We start from the raw sequence: 18,484 nt of genomic DNA on the forward strand, positions 1-18,484 counted from the left end.
GACGAGGTTCCCCCGCCGAGAGATGCCCTCGAACCCCGTTTCCATACCCTAAACCCACCCCCGGGGTRTTTTCTCGGTGTCGGCGGCAGCGAGCCGGGTTGGTGCAAGGCAGGAAAAAGCGGCAGCGATTTCCCGGCTGTGGGATCACTGGAAATTTCCTGYCTTGCTGCGGGCTGGTTGTGCTGTGACGCCGTGTGTACAGCAAGGGCAGCGAGCTGTGGTTTCTGTGCACTTTGGGTTTCCTTTCGTGCTAACAGCCTTTTCTTAAAGAAAGGTGTCCACAGCCGTGATGTCTGCAGTGGGAGGAGGTCACCTCTCTGCTCTGCTTTGAGGAAAAAAAAAAAAAAACCGCGAAATGACAATGATTTTCTAACAAGGTCACGTTAAGGTTTGAGTTGTGCTAGAAGGAGGTCCTGCAAGGTGATGCTTTCTGATACGGGAGTACGGTTTGCAGCTTAATAAGTTTTCATTCTTACATCTTTCTCTTGGGGGAATCCAGGTATCCCACGTCTCGGAATTTTGCAGACGATGCATCTGCCTACACATTCACCCGCCCTTCATTCCCAGCTGAAGGCTGAGCTGTCTGCAATTCCCATGTCTTGCTGGCTGAGTAAAGCCCTGTGAACCCACAGGGTGACAAAGGGAAGGAAACTATGCTTTGAGGAACTTTTCACCTGGAGCAGCATCCACAGCTGGGGGACAATGARTACTCCAAATGGATTTCCACAGCACTCAAGGGTGTGTGTTACTCGGAGCACAGAGGGTGGAGCAGTGCAGGATCTGCAGGCAAAAAAAGCTGGAAAAGCAGCCAAAAAGGAGGCTGGGGGCAATGGGGCACCTCCCAAAATAGGCACCCCCATAAGCGAGACCTTAAARCTTCTGCCAGAAGAACTCAAAGCCAATATGAAAATTAAATCCATCACTCCAAGGCCCCCTCGGAAGCCCCGGCTGGAGCGTGCTGCATCCCTGGATGAGAAGAGCTGGAGGAAGTGGAGACGGTTTAGGACGAGCCAGGAAAGCCTGACCGACCCCAACGAGACGAGCTCCTCCAACGGYTCCCTGCAGGAAGCGTCCCCCAGCCCTCCCAGCAGGGCCAAGGCCAGCCCCTGCAGCCCCTGCTGCCCGCAGGACTCCTCGCACAGTTCACCCGACGCCTTGGAAGCGGCTCCGGTGGGGAAGAGCCGAGGGGGCGCCTCGGACCTGGGCAAACGAGCCTCCGAGATCTCCAGTGCCTTTGGGGGGCTGCTGCGGGGGAAGGGGTTCGCGGGGGGCAAGCCCCGGCTGTCCCAAATCATGCCAGCCCGCCCCCTGCCCCCCATGGAGCTCAACGTGGCCTCCCACTCCCTGAGGACAGCTAATAGGATCGACGCAGATTGCCTGGATTACCGACATTATTCTCAGCACAAGTTTGGGAGGGTGAGCAGCAGCCTCAGCGACTCCAGGCTGCAGGGCAATGGGACGCTCTATGACAATTGCTCCACAGACTCCATGAAATCCACCTTCAGCCTGCTCACTCCCATTCGAGCCAAGGATGTTCGCAGCAGGTAGGGTCCCCCAGTTTATTCTGGCACAATTTTGGGGGGTTAGCAGGGACAGGGATCCCACTGGGCAAGGCCAGGAACTTCTGACCTCATGCTAAAGCCTTTCTCTGTTATTTAACCTGCTGTGGAGACAGTTGGAAAATGGAAAGRCTGTTACAAATACATTTGCTCCTTTGCGCTGGATATTTTCATAAATACGAGTTTAATTTGCTTGTAATATTTATGTAATCTGTTTTGAGAATTAAGAAATAATAGCTGCACATGCCAGCAGTTAGGAAATTTTTTAGAAAATTTAAAAGTACATTGGGCTTGAACTGAAATAATAAATTGCAGAAAAAAAGAACAGCAGATATTTGAAGTTGAAAGTCTCATGCAGTACTATCACAATCTTGTAAGGTGCTGAGCAGATGTTGCACTTGTTTGGCTTCTGGCAGGATCAAATAATGTACTGGGAACTACTCCAGTATCCCACAGGATCTCCTCTGCCCCAGCTCCTCCAGGAGGGAAAAAGCTAATCATTCATCCAAAGCATGGGAATCAGTGGCAGAGCCAAAATAATTCTGAGATAAATTAAGTGTTACTAACCAGTAAAAAAGCCCCAGATAGTTACTTGTTTGCCATGAGGGTTTTCTTTCCCATTTCTCCCTGAAGCATCTGGAGCCAGGAGGGCAGAGCTGGGTTGCCCAGCACTCCCTGACATGGTGCTCTCATCGTTATTTGTAGAGCTTAAGCAAGATTAAAAATGCTTATTCAACGTGCAGTCCCTGTGCCAGCATCCCTCACCCCTGTGAGCGTGTCCTTCAGAGAGGCAGGTGCTGTGGGATGCATCTGCCCTTCCCAAATGGGATATTTTTAGACCTCAGGCTAAATAAATTGTTTTCTTGAAGCTGATTTGATGAGCTGAATTGAAGGGAAGAATGTGAGTTTATGGTTGGGAGAAACCTGATGCCAGAACACTGGGAATGGTGGAGCTGTTACGTTTGAAGTAAACTGAGCTGCTTCAGGGTTCTCAAATTTAATGGAATCAAATTTAATGGATCATGGAATGGTTTGGATGGAAGGGACCTCAAAACCCATCCATTCCTACCCCCTGCCAAGTGCAGGGACACCTTCCACTGTCCCAGGCTGTTCCAAGCCCTGTCCARCCTGGACTTGGACACTTCCAGGGATCCAGGAATTGGCAGACAAATTTCTTTGTCCTGTGTCTGGATAAATATTAGTGGGGCTGAAGACTTTGGGTGGGCTTCAGCCTTCTCATCACAGAACCTGAGCAGCATCAGCCTCATCATCATCCTCATGTCCTGGCTTTGAAAGGAACTTTAGGCAAGCAGAACAATATATAAATATTAAATTCCTTCCTCTTAGAGGTATATTCTTGATTACTTCAAGGTTCAAACATTACAAATCRATATCCCAGCTGCCATGCCATTCCCTTAGATGCTCTTTTTTGGGTCTTCTGTCCACAGGAGCTATTTGGAAGGCAGCCTTCTGGCAAGTGGTGCCTTACTGGGRGCAGAAGAACTTAGCAGATATTTCCCTGATCGGAATATTGGGATCTTTGTGGCCACCTGGAAYATGCAGGGACAGAAGGTAGGTGCACAGAAGTCTCTTGGCAGAAGTAAAGTTACCCCAGCTCTACTGAGAGAACTGGGGTGATGTTTTTCTGTTCATGACTATGTTCCTTGTGAATGATCATCTTTATCAAATTATAAGGTATTTTTCTAGTAAATATCYGYATAACTAATATTGCCTTTTTYTTTCTTTCTTTTTGTTTTAAAATTCTTGTATAATAGGAACTTCCAGTGAATCTGGATGACTTCTTATTGCCAACAGATCCAGACTTTGCCCAGGACATGTATGTCATTGGGGTTCAAGAAGGCTGTCCAGACAGGTAGCAAAAACAATGTAATGAACCATCTTCTTTTATTGTTAACTAATTTRAATTAGTCTAGAAATAGTCTCCATCATATTCTTAATATTTTCAATAATCAATACATTTAACAAGACTGAATTCAATTGCATGAGCACAGAGGAAATGGGGTTTAGAGAAAAAAGTCACAAAGATGTGTAAATTACAGAATCCCAGAACAATTTGGGTTGGAAGGGACATTAAAAYCCATCCAGTCCCACCCCMTGCCATGGCTGGGGCACCTTTCACTGTCCCAGGTTGCTCCAAGCCCTGTYMAGCCTGGCCTTGGAYACTTCCAGGGATGGAGCAGCTTTTCTGGGCATACAGAATTTCATCCTGTTGCCAGGGCAAAGCTCTGATGATTTCTGTGACATCTCAGCAGCCACCCCTTAGTTCAGTGCAGTGAGGTTTTACCTGTGGCTTGATATTCTGTGTCAGAGGGGTTGCTCTGTTTGCACCATGCTGATCTCTCTCTGGTTGTTGTCTCCTGTACTGTCTGTGTGATCCAGCTGTTGTTCTTTCCTGCAGAAGAGAGTGGGAGATTCGCCTGCAGGAGACCCTGGGCCCCCACTATGTCCTGCTGCACTCRGCTGCCCATGGGGTGCTCTACATGTCCGTGTTCATCCGCAGRGATCTCATCTGGTTCTGCTCAGGTGTGTGGGGAGCTGAAGGCRCTGCTGCCAGCCTGTTCCCTGCTCTTTTCTCCCTCTCCTCACCTCCCTGCTCGCTGTCAGAAGCATTTCAGTAACAGCATCTTCTTTTCCTCCTTCCAGAAGTGGAGTATGCCACGGTGACAACTCGAATTGTGTCTCAGATCAAAACCAAGGGAGCTCTGGGAATCTGCTTCACGTTTTTTGGGACCTCCTTTCTCTTCATCACTTCCCAYTTCACATGTGAGACATTTGCAGTCTTGCTACCATTGTCTTGGTTGAGGGAGGAGGGGAGGGAGCTGCACAGAGGTGGAAAAGCAGGACAGGCTGAAGCCAAAGGTCAGGATTGCTGAGCTGAGAAGGATAAGGGAGGAGGATTGTTTGGTAACAAACTTACAAAAGAACTGTGTTTATGGGAACAGAAATGAGCTCTGCACCCTCGTATCCTTTTTCCACACTTTCTGTCATTGTTATTCTCTGCAGACACTCCCAGAGTGTCACATTTTACATGTGGAAAATGTCTGATGCCCTTTGGAAGCTCCTGGTATAACCAAAAATGGTCATTGAATGAAAATGATTCATTGCTGGCAGTAATGGGGTTTCTGTCTTGCAGCTGGGGACAGTAAAGTGAATGAGAGGAAACTGGACTACAATAAAACCATTCAAGCCCTTACACTTCCCAAGAATGTTCCRGACACAAATCCATATCGATCCAGTTCTAGTAAGTGTGAAACCAGGGGTGTGTGGGAGCCCAGAAAAGCAGAGTGTGTGCAGTGTCTTAGTCTGCACTGAGAAAGAGACAAGAGTGATAATTTGAGATCGTATAAAAAGAGATTRCAGATCTAAGGATGGTTATTATTCACATTATTTTGTTTCTTCTTGAAATTCTGGAGGGAAGTTTGAGAAAAAAAAATTGAAATGTAAGGGGAGAGAGAAAATTCAAAAGGGAATTTTTACATGATGTATTTTTTTAGCAAAATGGTAATTTTGGTTTAATTATTATGAATGTTACAGATGTGTAATAACACTTTCCAAGTGTCTTCTAGAACAAATAAGAATTACTTAATTTCAAAATTTAAGAAACTTTCTGTCACTTGGCATGCACACAGGTCAGAGCATTGTTTGCCAAATTCCATTCTTGTTTCCTAATACTCTGTTGAGAACATTATGTCCAGATAAATAGCAAGGTCTTCTTTCTAGGAAGTTGAATATACTCTATCTGCAAGGCAGCATTAAAGGTGTTTACTCTGATTTTAGGCCCTACAGATTATTTGGTATAATTTCAACTTTTTCTATGGTTTTTAACATTCCTGTTCTGTTTTCTTCTGGGTTTTTAAATCCCACATTCAGTGATGATCACAGGTAGAGAGCATACTCAATGTCACAACTCCTGGTAGTGAAAAGGAAGAATTTATTGTTGTTCCTTTGACATTTAACAGCACCCCTTGAACACCTGTGGTTTGAATTTGCAGGTGATGTCACCACTCGGTTTGATGAAGTTTTCTGGTTTGGTGATTTCAACTTCCGACTGAATAAGGATCGGGAGACTGTGGATTCCATCCTGAACCAGAACCCAGACACAGACGTGTCCAAGCTCCTGGTGTATGACCAGCTGACCAGTGAGATGAGTCGGGGTGAGGGRCAGCTCTTTACCTCCCTTATTTCTAGAAATAAAGATACAATGAGGAGTAATGACAGCCCAGTCCCCATTTCCTGGAATGGTATTTGCAAAGCAGCACGAGTGGTAGGGGAAATGCATGGGCCGGGTGTTCTTTTTTTAACTGGCCACTGACTGAACAGCTACTGGCTCTTTTTTATCCTCTGTGTGTTAGGAGTGGAGCTGGCTCCATTTCTACAGCCCAAGCCCAGGTTTTTCTAGCATGTCCAGCATTAGCAGAATCATTGCCTGGTTCTCAGGAAGGAGTTTATTCATGCTGTTCTCCCCTTCCCTTACAGGGTCTATTTTCAAAGGATTCCAAGAGGCTGATATCCACTTCCGTCCTTCCTACAAGTTTGACATAGGAAAGGACAGCTACGACACCACTTCCAAGCAAAGGACTCCTTCCTACACGGTAAGGGCTGATTTCAGAATCCAAAGAAGATCCAGTTGTGCTGAGATTTGTTGCTTAAGGGCAACTGAGATTTCTGGAAGAAAGGATTGATGAATCTGTGAGCACAAGGAGAGTTTGATACAGGCTGTTAACCTGATTATTCCTGTCTTACATCCTGTCTGAGTGGGCTCTCCCCTGTGCTCAGAGCTGGGCACAGAACTGTTGGGTTCAGGCATACTTCATGAATGGATTCCTGCCCAATTAATTTCATTAACTGGAGTGTGATAAATGGATGGATTTGTCTCCTGTGAACCAGTGCAGGAGTCCCCATCACTGTCCCCTCTCTCCCTGCCTCCAGGACCGAGTTGTGTTCCGCAGCCGCTACAAGGACGACATCCAGGCTGTCAAATATTCCTCTTGTCCTGTCATCAAAACCTCAGACCACCGGCCTGTGTTTGCCTTGTTCCGTGTCAAAGTGAGGCCTGGCAGAGACAAGTGAGTGCCTCCTTTTGCTGCTCCCCATGATTGCTCCCCAGGATATGATCCTGTGTCTGTCCCTCAGAGCTCCCTGCAGCCTGAGTTTTACCCAGTTTATGCTGGTGGTCAGAGCAGTAAGAGCTTAAACCTTGCCCTGACAGCTGAAATCCCTGCTGCCAGGTCCTTTAATCCTTCTGAGGGGGATAAACAGAGCCCACTGGAACTGAATATAAATCTGTGTTTTATCTGAGAGGCAGCTCATTGTTTTCCCTATCAGCATGGCAGCTTTCCTCTTCTCTTCCTCTTTCCCTCTTTAGGATCAGMTCTGTTTTCCCTCCACAGTGGTGGCTGAATTTCAGCATAGCTTGATTTCAGTGGTATATTTTGAGATCCTCCAAGTTCTTAATGTCCCACTGTGGGCTGTTATATTAGCAGAACTCCTTAGAAAATTTGGTTTTAGTTTAGAGTCATAAAGAAAGTCCTGTATATATGAATGAAGGCGACTTCATRCTTAAATTTAAAGTACAATTCCCTTTTACAACCAGCATTTTTAAGAGTTGTGAAAAACCTTAACTTGTTGCTGTGGAAGAACAACTCCTTCTTCTATGACAGCAGCAGCTGAATGCCTTCAGAAAGTAAAAATGAAGTTTCTGGCCTTGGTTGTATAAAATAGTAGGGAAATGYTGGGCAAACAATAATGTATTTATGCCCTGACCTGCTGGCTTGTGTTTCTGTTGCAGCATCCCACTGGCTGCGGGGCAGTTTGACAGAGAGCTGTATTTAATCGGAATAAGGAGGCGGATTACAAGGGAACTGCAGAAACGCCTGGAACAAAAGGACCAAAAATCCAGCAGCATATGTAGCATTTCTTGAGCTGAGAGCTCTGCAATGCTTGTGGCATAGGTGCCCTGAAAGAGGATTTCAGGCCATGGCAAACTCTGCAGGGAATTGTCTGCTTAAGCACCCCTGGCAGTTGCTGTGGCTTGTGAAGAATGTCTTAAACCTCATCCTGGATTCATTTGCATGAGCTAATCCATGTAGCTCAAGTGCTTCTGCTGAAGAAAAGGAGTCAGTTATTTAAGACATCCATCCCAAAAGGTGTAACTGATTTATTTTTAACCAGAYTATCTTAGGAAGCCACTGGGTGCAGACCCTTGGTTCTAGGACTCCATGCAGGGGCACAGCTGCTGGAACTGGCATCACCCAAGGCAGGGGACCTAAGAGCCTGCAGAAAGGTGAATTCTCTGTCTCTTTGGTTTGGTTCAGGTTAGTTTACATCCAGTGTGGGGTTGGGTTTGCTCCTTCTCTGTAGCCAAGCGTTGGTATTCTGGAAAATGAGTAACAGGGACCAGTTCATGGACTTGGGCAGTTCTGTGTATGGATGGTGCTCCTGTGTYGGGCTTTTTGGGTCCTCTGCAGCAAGTTGTGTGTGAATGTACTCTGTACATTGAAGTGTAGAAACATTGCCTTTCAAYAATCATTCTATAGGCCTTCTGTTACTAAGGGGGTAAATACCAAACTCTCAGGCCATATATTTGTCTACTGAGACTGCTTGAAACGATCCCTTCCTGCACTCACTTGTCCTCCCCAGGGCTGATAAAACACTACTCTGCCTTCAGCAGCAGSAGTCAGAAATCGTGGTCTGAGAGCAGGCACTGTGTGATGCTTCACCAAAGCAATGTCAAGTGAGTGCACCAGGGAGGTTTGCAGAGCAACTGCAGCCACTCAGCTCCACACAGCTCCATTACCTCCAATCACAGTCAATTCCTTTGGTTTTATTTTTCCAAATCAGTAAACTGTGAATAACTTGCTATTTTTGAAGTAGTGTTGTCTTAAGGCTATATATACTACAAGGACCAGTATGGCACTGGTAAAATGTTAAGTACAGCTAATAATTAAGAACTCCTCATGGGCACAGATGGGATCATTAATCACCTTAGGACCTAAAACATCATGCAAACACCTTGGAGGAAGTGCTGCTGACTATGCAACCTGTCTAAGACAGGCTCCTGTTCTGCGGTACATTTATGGCACTGACCTGTCTGTAGCCATCAGGTATTTGGATTTCCTTTCTTTTTAAAGGAATAAAAATAAATTAATGCAATACCTTAACTGAGAACCAGCTTTTATTGTTGTCAGAASCCGAGTTCTTTGCATGCTGCATGTTTGGGTGACCTGGGCCATTTTTCAGCTGCAGGACTGGGACAGATTTCTCTGGAATTATTTGCATTGAATGAAGCTGTGTCACCTGCCAGTTCAAGCAACCCTTGGCAGATGAATTTCAGAACTCTTAYTACTTGCTCCACTTGTTCAGAGGTCTCTTTATTTCCTCACAAACATACACAACACTGAACAGGACTTCCACGCTGTGGGCTCTGCAGGAAGCAATGCAACATTTTTTTTCTTTGAGTTGCATGAGGAAAGGATGGGGTAAAGCAGATAACAGCAGCCTCACAGTGCTCTGCTCCCAGTTGGATTGCTCCTCAYCATGCACACCTAGCAGTGAAATGCTGCAATGCAGCTGTCTGTATTTTAAACCCATGCATTAGGGGATTATATAAATCCAATGTTTTATTCCTCTTTTGAGTCTCCATTTCTTCAGTATGTCACATGTGTAGCACTTGGCTTTCTGTGATATGGTGTCAGTCAAGATCATGTTTCTAAATATTGTCATTTTGTTATCCTGACTCTCAGCCGMGCCTCATTTTTGCTGTGAGACTGATGATTGTGTCTTCTTTTTGCAAGGCCTTAGGTCCATCTGGGTGATACTGAGGAAATGAGGCACAAGTTTAAGGTGCAGSAGCAGCAACTCCTTTAATAACTGTTTGTATAGAAACTCTGGAAGAAAAGAACTTTTATTCTTTAGCACAGTTCACTTCCAAGTGAAAAACCTGAAGAATAGAATCATTCTCGTTCTCAAGTAAATGTCCATCAGGTACAGTATCTCTGCAGAGGAACTCTACAGAAAATTGGTTCTGTCATGGGTCTGCTTTCCYTGGAGCTCTAGCAAGGTGATGAAATAATTTCCAGGTGGATGACTTCTTGTCAGATGGTGAATTACACTGATAAACTGCATCCGTGATTTGGCAAAAAAACGGGATTGCAGGAAACCTTTTGCTTAACTTCACAAGGGACAATAACTATTATTTTCCTAATTCAGCCTGACCAGGTCTTTGTTCACCTTGGTAACAGTTACAAATATTCTTTGAATTCAGACATGTAAGCCAAGCTCTTTAAGGTRCCACCACATTCCTCAGGTAGGGCAYATTGGGGTCTCCTGGGAGACAGCCCCACTGCCACTGCTGAGGTGATGAAGAGGCTGCTCAGAGATGTGCTTTCRYTGTAGTGATGRATGTTTTGGTTTATTCTGTTCTCCCCAAAGCCACTTCTGTAACTTACTCAAGAGGGTCAAACTCCTCCTCCAGAGCCAGGATTGGCCCCTTAAACGAGCTCTTCACAGTCCAGTGCTCCAAAGCAGCTTTGCTCAGCTCCGTGGTTGCACAGAATGCCTGGGAGCATTGGGGGCAGGGAGGGTGGTACAGCAACATGAGAATCAAARAAACCATTAAAAAAGAAGGGAGTCTGAGGGCAGGCAGGAGGTGCTGCTCTATCGGAACAGGCGGTAGAGCCGTGGGAGCCGCCCGTCCTTGCTGGAAAGGGCAGCCTGGATGTGCTCATACGAGGGCAGATCTGTCAGGTCACCCAGGGCAGCCACTGCTGGCTTCTTATGCAGCATCTTAGTCACCACCCTCTTGATATCAGTGGGTTTCACCTGACCTGCAGATAGAGAAAAGGCAGAGCTGTGACAGCTCCCTTGTGAACATCACAAAGCAGCTTTAGGCTGAGGCTCAGAAAACCAACTCTAGACCTGTGTTAGCTTGAAAGCAATAAAGCTCAGTTTGAAATATATTTCTGTAGTATTTATACACCCAGGCTTTCAGAGGCAATTCATCAGAGCTACAAGAATATTCTAACTGTACCTACAGTTCAGTGAAGGCAAGGCAAAGCATTGTCTACTCACTGATGAGGGCACAGAGCTCRTGAGGTAGCTTCCTTGTGTTAGTTGCCAAAACCTGTCTCCCCACATCTTCAAAGATCACTGGCCGGGACTCCAGGTTCATCATGAGCATGGATTTGAGCTGTGTCTTTGCCCTCTCAAGTTCTACCTGTGAATGAGCAGGAAATGCAAATAACAGTCAGAAAATTCTGGTGGCTGCTGTTTGGTACAAGGTAACACGGCAGAGTTCTGCAGACAATTCTCTCTTTGTGAATGCACTGCTGATGTTGCTGTATTCTTTCACAGAAACATGTAACAACTTTATCTACAAAATCTATTCAGGCAAAGCCAGAGCAATGCATGCACAGAATCTCAGACTGCTCTGRGTTAGAAGGGACCTTAAAACCCATCCAGTGCCAGGGGATGGAACACCTTCCAYTCTCCCAGGGTGCTCCAAGCCCAGTGCAGCCTGGCCTYGGACAGTTCCAGGCATTATTTCAGCTCAAAGACCATCTGCAAGTTCAAATGTGCTGCTGACCTCTCCCACTGCTCCTGCCATAAGGATGAATTCCCTGGTGATGATTTCCACCATCTCCCGAACCTGGGGAAAACAGATCATGGAAAGAAGATGAGAATGATGCTTCCTGTGTTAACAGTGCTGTCTGGTACTGAATGATGTGGACTCTGTACCTGTTTGGGATCTGCACTGGCGTGGATACACAGGAGACCTGTGTCCTCATAGCTGTGGTGGTAAGAGGTTGCATTGTACATCCAGTGGTGCCTGTGAGTGTACAATCAGTATTTTAAAATTTAAAGAACAGTATTTGCAATGTAAAAGTTAAAACAAACATGGACAGTGAGTACCCTCCTAGCRCATTTTCAGGATTCTCAGCAGTGCAATGATAATTGTCAGTCCCTGCCTCTGACAATCTGTGCATGTGGCATCTACTCCATAATCTCCACTTGCATCCTCAGGAAAATACAGAGCCAATCCTGTTAATATTCCCTAATTAAAGCATGGATTGGGCTAGTGGAGGAACACAGAATTCCTGGTCACTTCTGCCCTTTACTTCCACCCTCTCAAAATGCCAGCTGACAAACCAGTCCCAAGCAGAATAAGCTGATGTAAAACCTGGGGGAGTTTGCTTTCATTTTTTTTCCATGTGAACCTGCTAAAAGGACTGCTTCTGCCACCCCATAAACATCAAGACAAACCAACCTGTTGAGCACATTGAGGTACAGCCGGGTGAACATGCCCTTGCCAGGCCCTCCAGCTGAAAAAGAGCCACCACCTCCCATCATCATGTTTAGCACCGCAAAAGGAATGAAATCATCCTCCTGGATTGCAACAARAAATTCAGTCAGGGAATGGCAGAGCTCTCAAGGGGCTGGGGTGGGTAAAGGGGAGAATAAAGACACAGCACAAAGAGGAGTGTGAAGGTCAGTGCCTTCAGCAAAATGTCAGGGGAAAAGCTACTTGGTTTTATGTGCAGCAGCAAGAATGCCAATGTTTGTGTACTAAGCCAGTATTCCTGGGATTCCCAAAGTATAAGGAAACGAAAATGAAGGATTTTAGGTTGATACTCACTAAAAATGAGCAGCTTTCTAACCCAATCATGATGTGGGTGAGCTCTGGGATGGGAGTAGGGCCCAGGCTTACATCTGACATGTCTTTTTCAACCTGTGGGAAGGGCAGACAGATTATAAAGACAGATTATAAAGATTTTCACTGTCATATCCAGCTTGATACATTCCCAATTAATTATCACATCCCCCAATTAACAGCTGTCATGGCCAGTCTGGGCTCATACCCATGAAATGTAACTTCAGAAAAGCAAAAGCCTGTAGAGAAATCAGCAATTCCCAGCAAGTTATCCCCTCCACATTTACCTTGACGATKCCTCCGGTGTACTGAGCCACAGATCTGTCCACAGCCCTGCTCCGCCCCGAGCCCCACACGGGCTCCACCCCCAGCAGGTATTTCCTGGCACATTCCACCAGCTGCTCGTGTTCAATGCCCACCCCGGCCAGCACCATCCTGTCTGGGGTGTAGTAACTGCTCAGGTACGAGTGCAGCACGGCCCTGTCGATTTTGTCCGTGTTTTCCACTGGGCAGAACCTGTTCAGTCCAACTGTGTTGTCTCTGAAGGCTGCCTAAAAGGGAAAAGAGACATTAAAGTAACAAATATCACTTCTACCTCCCCTAAATCCCTCATCTAACCCTCTTTCTGCTTTGGAATTAAGCCCAGGTGTAAGAGAGGAGAGACTGAGCATTATTTTGTTAATGTCAGGATAACCCACATTAACAAAGGGAAGTTACAGACAAGTTCTTTTTTCAGTTTGGATTAGAATCTTCCATATGTGGAGAATGCTGGATTTCAGAATGGAGGGACAGCAAATTCTCCCATCACCGAAATCAAACTGAGTAACAAYAAAGTCTGAGTTAGAGCAGTCTAAATGAACCCTGAAGCTGGCAAAAACACAAAGAAAAGAATGCAGCAGGAGGCTGCCTGCAAGGTGGAATTAGTGTGTTACCGCATGGATCATTTCTGTGAGGAGAGGCTCGGGGTCAGGTCTCATATTCAGATCCTCCAGCTCAAACCTGATGGCCATCCGGGTCATCTCAATTTCTTCATCTGAAACAGGATAAAGCAAGGGATAGCAGCCCCTACACAAAACACCCAGCTGCTGCAAGGTCACTTGGTCAAGAATTCTGAACTCTTAAGAGCAAGCCATGTGTTTGAGATATTTTTTTGAGGCAGGGAATTGTGTGAATATCCAGACCTGATAACCTGGGCTGGAGCGTTACATCAGCCAGCAAATTGACCACRGTGTCCAGGCCTCTGGCATCAGCAGACACTGCATACATGATGGTGTCCCTGCAACACAAGCAAAGAGTTTCTGCACGGAGAAGCCACTGTTGGGATCACTCACAGTCATTTCAGTATCAAGGAATCATAAATAAAGCTGTTTCACTCATTAACGCTTTTGAAAAYGAATATATTTGAACTTTATAACTCTTTCAGGCTCACTTATGTAGCTTCTCAGCAGCTACCACAAACAGGTTTCTGCTGCTTGGGAATAAAAAGTGGCTTTTYCTGCCCCACACCAGGAAAAGGGATTTCAAGTGCTGCCAGTGTTACCAGACCCAGGAGAAGGAGCAACCCACCTCGATGCCTGRCAGTCACAAATGCCTCCATGCTTCTCTAAGGTGAGCAGAATTTCATCTTTGCTGCCAAACTGAGCTGTGGACTAAGGAAGAAGACACAGTGTTATTAATTAGTAAAGCAATAACTGTTTATAGCTCTTCAGCAAAGCCCAGAACATCATCTATGTTCTTTTAATCAAATGACTTGATTTATATACGCCAGCCCAGGAGCTGAAAGAACAACAGACTTTCAATACATGAAAATTAGCCAGAAATTAAGATTCTGTGACTATGAATTCTGTGACCACTATTTAAACAATTCAAGTGCAGAGAGCCCTGAGGGCTGCTCTTCCTGGTTTACCCCATGCAGATTTGGGAACCCCTGGACAGTGCAGGGCAGTACTCACAGAGAACGCCAGCTTTTCCAAGAAGTGGGAGATACCACTGAGGTATTTCGCTTCGTGTCTTGATCCCGAATTGACCAGAACTGGTGATAAGAAGAGAATAAACCAGCGTGACTTTTACAYCCTTGTTCCTTACAGACTCCGGGCTCGGGGGAAGCTGAGGTGCCACCGCCACGGCCCTGTCCCGGCCGGCTGCCGGGGTACTCACTGCCCACGGTGCAGAACTGCCCGAATTTGTTCTGGGAGGCGACGCGCAGCCCGTTCTCCAGCACCGTCACCCGCGTCTCGAAGCGCTCCCGGCTCTCGGCCGCCGCGAACACGGCTTTGGGCACGCCSGGCAGCGGGCACGTCAGCGACACGCTGGGGTAGGCGCTGCCGCCGCTGTAGCTCCGGCCGGCCGCCAGCCCGCACCTGAGGGACACCGGGACACCGTCAGGGGGTACGGTACACCGCGCCGGCAGCGCCTCCGCCCAGAGCGGTACCGAGCGCTGATCCCCTTGCACAGCAGATCCCGAGCGCTTCCCCCCGTCCTCCCCGCGGTCCCCAGCGCCGTTCCCTCCCCGTGCGGYGCCGGGGCCGCTCTCACCGCCGGGCCGGGCCGCAGGCGCCGCGCCGCAGCCACGCCATGGCCGCCGCCATCTTGCCGCCACCGGGAGCGCGGGGTCAGGGGGCGGGGCTAACCCTCAGGGGGCGGGGCTGCGTCTGGGCGAGAGCGAGGCGGCTGCGCGCTCATTGGTCCGCTGCGAGGAGGAGGCCACGCCCCGCCCAGCCCCGCCCTCCCCTCAGGCGGCCATGGCGGCGGCGCCGCTCCCGGTGCCCGAGCCGGTGGCGGGGGGCCCGGCCGAGCCCAACCCCTTCTCCTTCCGCGAGTTCGTCCGCTCCAAGTCCCGCGGCGGTGACGGGGTGGGCGGTGACACGCAGGTAAGGTTCTGGGAGACAGCGCGGCAAGGCCCCGCCCCGTCCCGTCCCGGCACCCACCTCAGCCCCGCTCTCCCCTCCGCAGGCGGCTTGGCCCGGGCCCGTGGTGCCCCCGCTTCCCGCAGTGCCCGCAGAGTCGGGGGATGAGGAGGACGAGGAGGAGGAATGGAGCGAGAGCTACCAGCCGCTGGCCGTGGAACAGGCCCACCTCGGATCCCCCCCGGGGCCGGACCGTGTTCCCCTCCCGCAGCCGAGCTACGAGCAGGTGAGCRCTGCCCGCCCTGCCGGCACCTTTCTGTGTCAGGCGAGCCCTGAGCTGGGTGCCAGCTTGTTACAGAACTCCATGGCCCAGCCTGCTGCCACCAAACTGCTGAGGAAGAGAATTAGGTTTGGAAACGTACTTTTCACCATGAATCGGGTCCAGTACTTTCTCTGTCCTACTGCCCTGCGCATGACCCAGTGACTTCCGCSTGCTCCTGCCCCTTGAGGTCGTGTTTATTTAGAATTGGCAGCATTAATTAATCACATTTGCTCTGGTTGTTCGGTGCCACATTCCTCACCCCACAGGGTTAGTGATGGTTAGTGGTTTCCAGATGGGTAAACTGGAGACAAAATTAAGTTTGAATGTATTAGAAAGTGCAAGAATTTCCAGTATTCTAGCTGAATGTTCTGTTGTTGATCTTGTTGGAAAAATGCACCTTCAATCCTCATGAGATTTTTTTTCTTTTTCTTTTAGCTAAAAGAAGAAAACACTATTTTGAGAAGCAAGATCAATAAGCTTCAGATTCTGTCTGAMACTCAAGCAGACAAGTGCGTGAGCCACAATGTGGGGGGAAGTAATAACRGAAGGAGCTGACTTAAGAGAGGTGCTCACTAGCTCCAGTATCCTTAAAGATGAAAAATGTAGTTGAAATCTATCCTACTTAATAAAAAAAGACATAGCAAACCCATTTTTTAAATTGAAAAAGTCTTGGAAAGTAAGTAGCCAGATGGCATGTGAGCATGTCTGTATGTTCCTCACTCAGCTGTAGAGTTCCCATTAATGCTGGTGGATGTGGAACAGAAAAATCCCCTGAGCCACAGCCCCGATMTGGAGTTCTGTGGGAAGAATTAATTTTCCTTATAACATGAAACAATGAGATTCTAATGGTACAAGGCCTTACTGTGTGCCCTCTCTTGTTTTTTCAGGATGAGGAAGCTTGAGAAGAAGCTTGAGGAAAACAAAATCAAAGAAGAGAAAGAAGCGCAGGATTTGGAAGCAATGGTGCAGCACGTGGAGCAGAATCTCCAGCTGATGACTGTGAGTGTTGGCTTTAGGTTTCAACCAGATGTCATGAAAATATTCTTCCCTATGAGGGTGGTGAGGTAGCAACTGCAGATCCCAAAAAGAAGCAGTGAGGAGGGAAGGAGGGAGCTGTTCCTACCTCCCAAAACATTCAGAAAATTAATTAAACAAACCATATCCCTCATTCCCATGTGCCTTAGCACCCTATGGTTTCAATAATCTCTCTTCTGTTGCAGAAACGGGCTGTCAAAGCTGAGAACAGCGCTGTCAAACTGAGACAGGAAAATGCACTGCTCCAGGTACAGAGCAACATTCCTGAGCCTGGCTGGGGGCTGGGGCTGCAGGGATCTATCTTGGAATTAGCCTGTGCAAAGGATATTGCAAGATTTTTGAGAAATCAGGAAATTGCTGAGTGGGTTTTCAGGTTCAGTAAAGGCTTGGGAGTTGTGGTGTTCTGTCAGAGGCTGGGAGGGCCTGCRTGGTGCCAGATTTATCATTGGTGTCTAGTGACARGATGAGGAGCAATGGCCAGRAACTAAAACAAGGAGGAACTTCTTTCCATGGARTGTGGCAGAGCCCTKGAGCAGACTGTGCAGGGAATGYGTGGAGTCTCCCTCTCTGGAGACATCCAAAAYCCACCTGGAAACATCCCTGCTCTACRTGACCCTGCCTTGTTCATGATYTCCAGATGTCYTTTTCWRTCYTAATAACTSTGGGAGGACACTCCCTCCATGCAGTCATGTTATGGGATATAATGACTGTTTATCACGTTGTTTTATTCTATTCACTATCGTGTGTTAGTTAATTATTACATTACATACCCATAAACTGCTGTATGAATGTATTCATTGGTTGTAGAGTATCTGCTGGAGTTTTGTGATTATTTTACATGGGTTTTGCCCRTTCCTCCCAGGCTGAGCTGAGGAATTCCAAGCTGGAGAACGAAGCGCTGCGGGCGGGCCAGGCGGGATTGGCCGCAGCAAAGCAGAACGCAGAGGTGGCTCTGCAGCACCTGCTCCAGGTCACAACCAGCTCCCGAGCATCCATCAGGTGAGCTGGGCTGGGACAATGCTCCTGACACCATCCCAGGCATKGGGCAGCATTCTGGGCTCACAAATAAACATCCTCAGTGAGTTTTTAGGTTTGAAACTCAGGGGTTTGTGTTGTGTGCCAGATGAGCTACTCCATGTTCTTACCTGCTGTGTGTTTTCCTCCAAGTGTAGGTAGCAAAAAGGAAAGTGGGAGTCTCTAAGTCTCCAGTCCTGATAAAATGCTGTTTGATAAATCACAGAGTGTGAGCAAACCACTCCAAAACTGCCTGGCTGCCTGTCCTTCCCATCTAACATTGCATCTCTCCTGTTCCAGGCAGCTGCTCTCTGGAGCGGAATCCCTGCAGCTCGTTGCTGATCTCCTGAAATCCATAGACAGAATCTCTGAGGTGTCAGAGGATGGACAGTGAGTGACTCACGCAACATGAAGGACTTTGTTTTCATCTGGAAAACATTACTAAAAAGTGAATTTTTGATACTTGGCCTCTTTTCAACGTGCCAAACTGCAGACCTGGCTTCTCCATCCCTTCCTGCAGTGCAGCCATAGCCAATGGACCACTAAATCCGGATGGACACCACATTCCTATTCCTGCTGTGCTGGGACCATGGCCCCTTCTCCCCTCATACCCWGCAATCCGCCCAGATTTCATCTGGGACCCTGTGAGCATCCCCGGTTTTGGCTGGGGCTCCCCTTGCCGTTTGTGCTCTTGCTGTGAAAGGGGAAAGGACTGTGGGTCGATCGGCGGTGGCGGTGCCATTAAAAACCGCTGTGCCGTTGTCCTGGTGTTGCGGTGTCCTGGTGTCGCGGTGCCGGGGTCCAGGTGTCGCGGTGTCCTGTTATCCTGCTGTCGCCGTGTCGCGGTGTTGCTGTGTCCCGGTGTCGCGATGCCCCAGTGTCCCGTTATCCTGGTGTCCCCGTGTCCCGGTGTCGCGATGTCCCGGTGTCGCGGTGCCGTTATCCCGGTGTCCCGTTATCCCGATGTCCCCGTGTCCCGGTGTTCCGTTATCCCGGTGTCCCGGTGCCGTTATCCCGGTGTCCCGTTATCCCGATGTCC

The 18,484-nt window shown here is 48.0% G+C and overlaps 3 protein-coding genes across 3 annotated transcripts in view; 2 read left to right on the forward strand and 1 right to left on the reverse strand.

Moving 5' to 3' along the window:
* The window catches only part of INPP5E (inositol polyphosphate-5-phosphatase E), a 10,233-nt gene extending 828 nt beyond the window's left edge, over positions 1-9,405 (forward strand). Inside the window, exons 2-11 of the mRNA XM_057380860.1 lie at positions 500-1,544; positions 3,008-3,131; positions 3,335-3,432; positions 3,979-4,103; positions 4,224-4,343; positions 4,714-4,821; positions 5,573-5,734; positions 6,057-6,172; positions 6,510-6,646; positions 7,369-9,405. Of these exons, the coding sequence (XP_057236843.1) occupies positions 703-1,544; positions 3,008-3,131; positions 3,335-3,432; positions 3,979-4,103; positions 4,224-4,343; positions 4,714-4,821; positions 5,573-5,734; positions 6,057-6,172; positions 6,510-6,646; positions 7,369-7,501 (1,965 nt within the window). The 5' untranslated portion in view covers positions 500-702 and the 3' untranslated portion in view covers positions 7,502-9,405. The remainder of the gene's footprint in view (positions 1-499; positions 1,545-3,007; positions 3,132-3,334; positions 3,433-3,978; positions 4,104-4,223; positions 4,344-4,713; positions 4,822-5,572; positions 5,735-6,056; positions 6,173-6,509; positions 6,647-7,368) is intronic.
* Positions 9,406-9,465: 60 nt separating this feature from the next.
* Positions 9,466-14,817, reverse strand: PMPCA (peptidase, mitochondrial processing subunit alpha). Its single transcript, XM_057380862.1, has 13 exons — positions 14,764-14,817; positions 14,386-14,588; positions 14,181-14,260; positions 13,795-13,877; positions 13,410-13,504; positions 13,161-13,261; positions 12,516-12,779; positions 12,214-12,306; positions 11,845-11,963; positions 11,316-11,406; positions 11,164-11,226; positions 10,650-10,794; positions 9,466-10,405 (listed from the first exon to the last, which is right to left on the reverse strand). The coding sequence occupies exons 1-13, from the start codon at positions 14,814-14,816 to the stop codon at positions 10,236-10,238; spliced, it is 1,560 nt and encodes a 519-aa protein (XP_057236845.1). The 5' UTR covers position 14,817; the 3' UTR covers positions 9,466-10,235.
* Positions 14,818-14,949: 132 nt separating this feature from the next.
* ENTR1 (endosome associated trafficking regulator 1) lies at positions 14,950-18,221 on the forward strand. The gene is made up of 7 exons (XM_057380872.1): positions 14,950-15,098; positions 15,181-15,360; positions 15,832-15,905; positions 16,284-16,395; positions 16,617-16,679; positions 17,294-17,430; positions 17,746-18,221. The coding sequence occupies exons 1-7, from the start codon at positions 14,970-14,972 to the stop codon at positions 17,837-17,839; spliced, it is 789 nt and encodes a 262-aa protein (XP_057236855.1). The 5' UTR covers positions 14,950-14,969; the 3' UTR covers positions 17,840-18,221.
* The last annotated feature ends 263 nt before the right edge of the window (positions 18,222-18,484 follow it).

Source organism: Malurus melanocephalus, unplaced genomic scaffold (assembly GCF_030028575.1).
Source record: "Malurus melanocephalus ecotype Western Australia unplaced genomic scaffold, MMel_1.1 scaffold_474, whole genome shotgun sequence".
NCBI lineage: Eukaryota > Metazoa > Chordata > Aves > Passeriformes > Maluridae > Malurus > Malurus melanocephalus.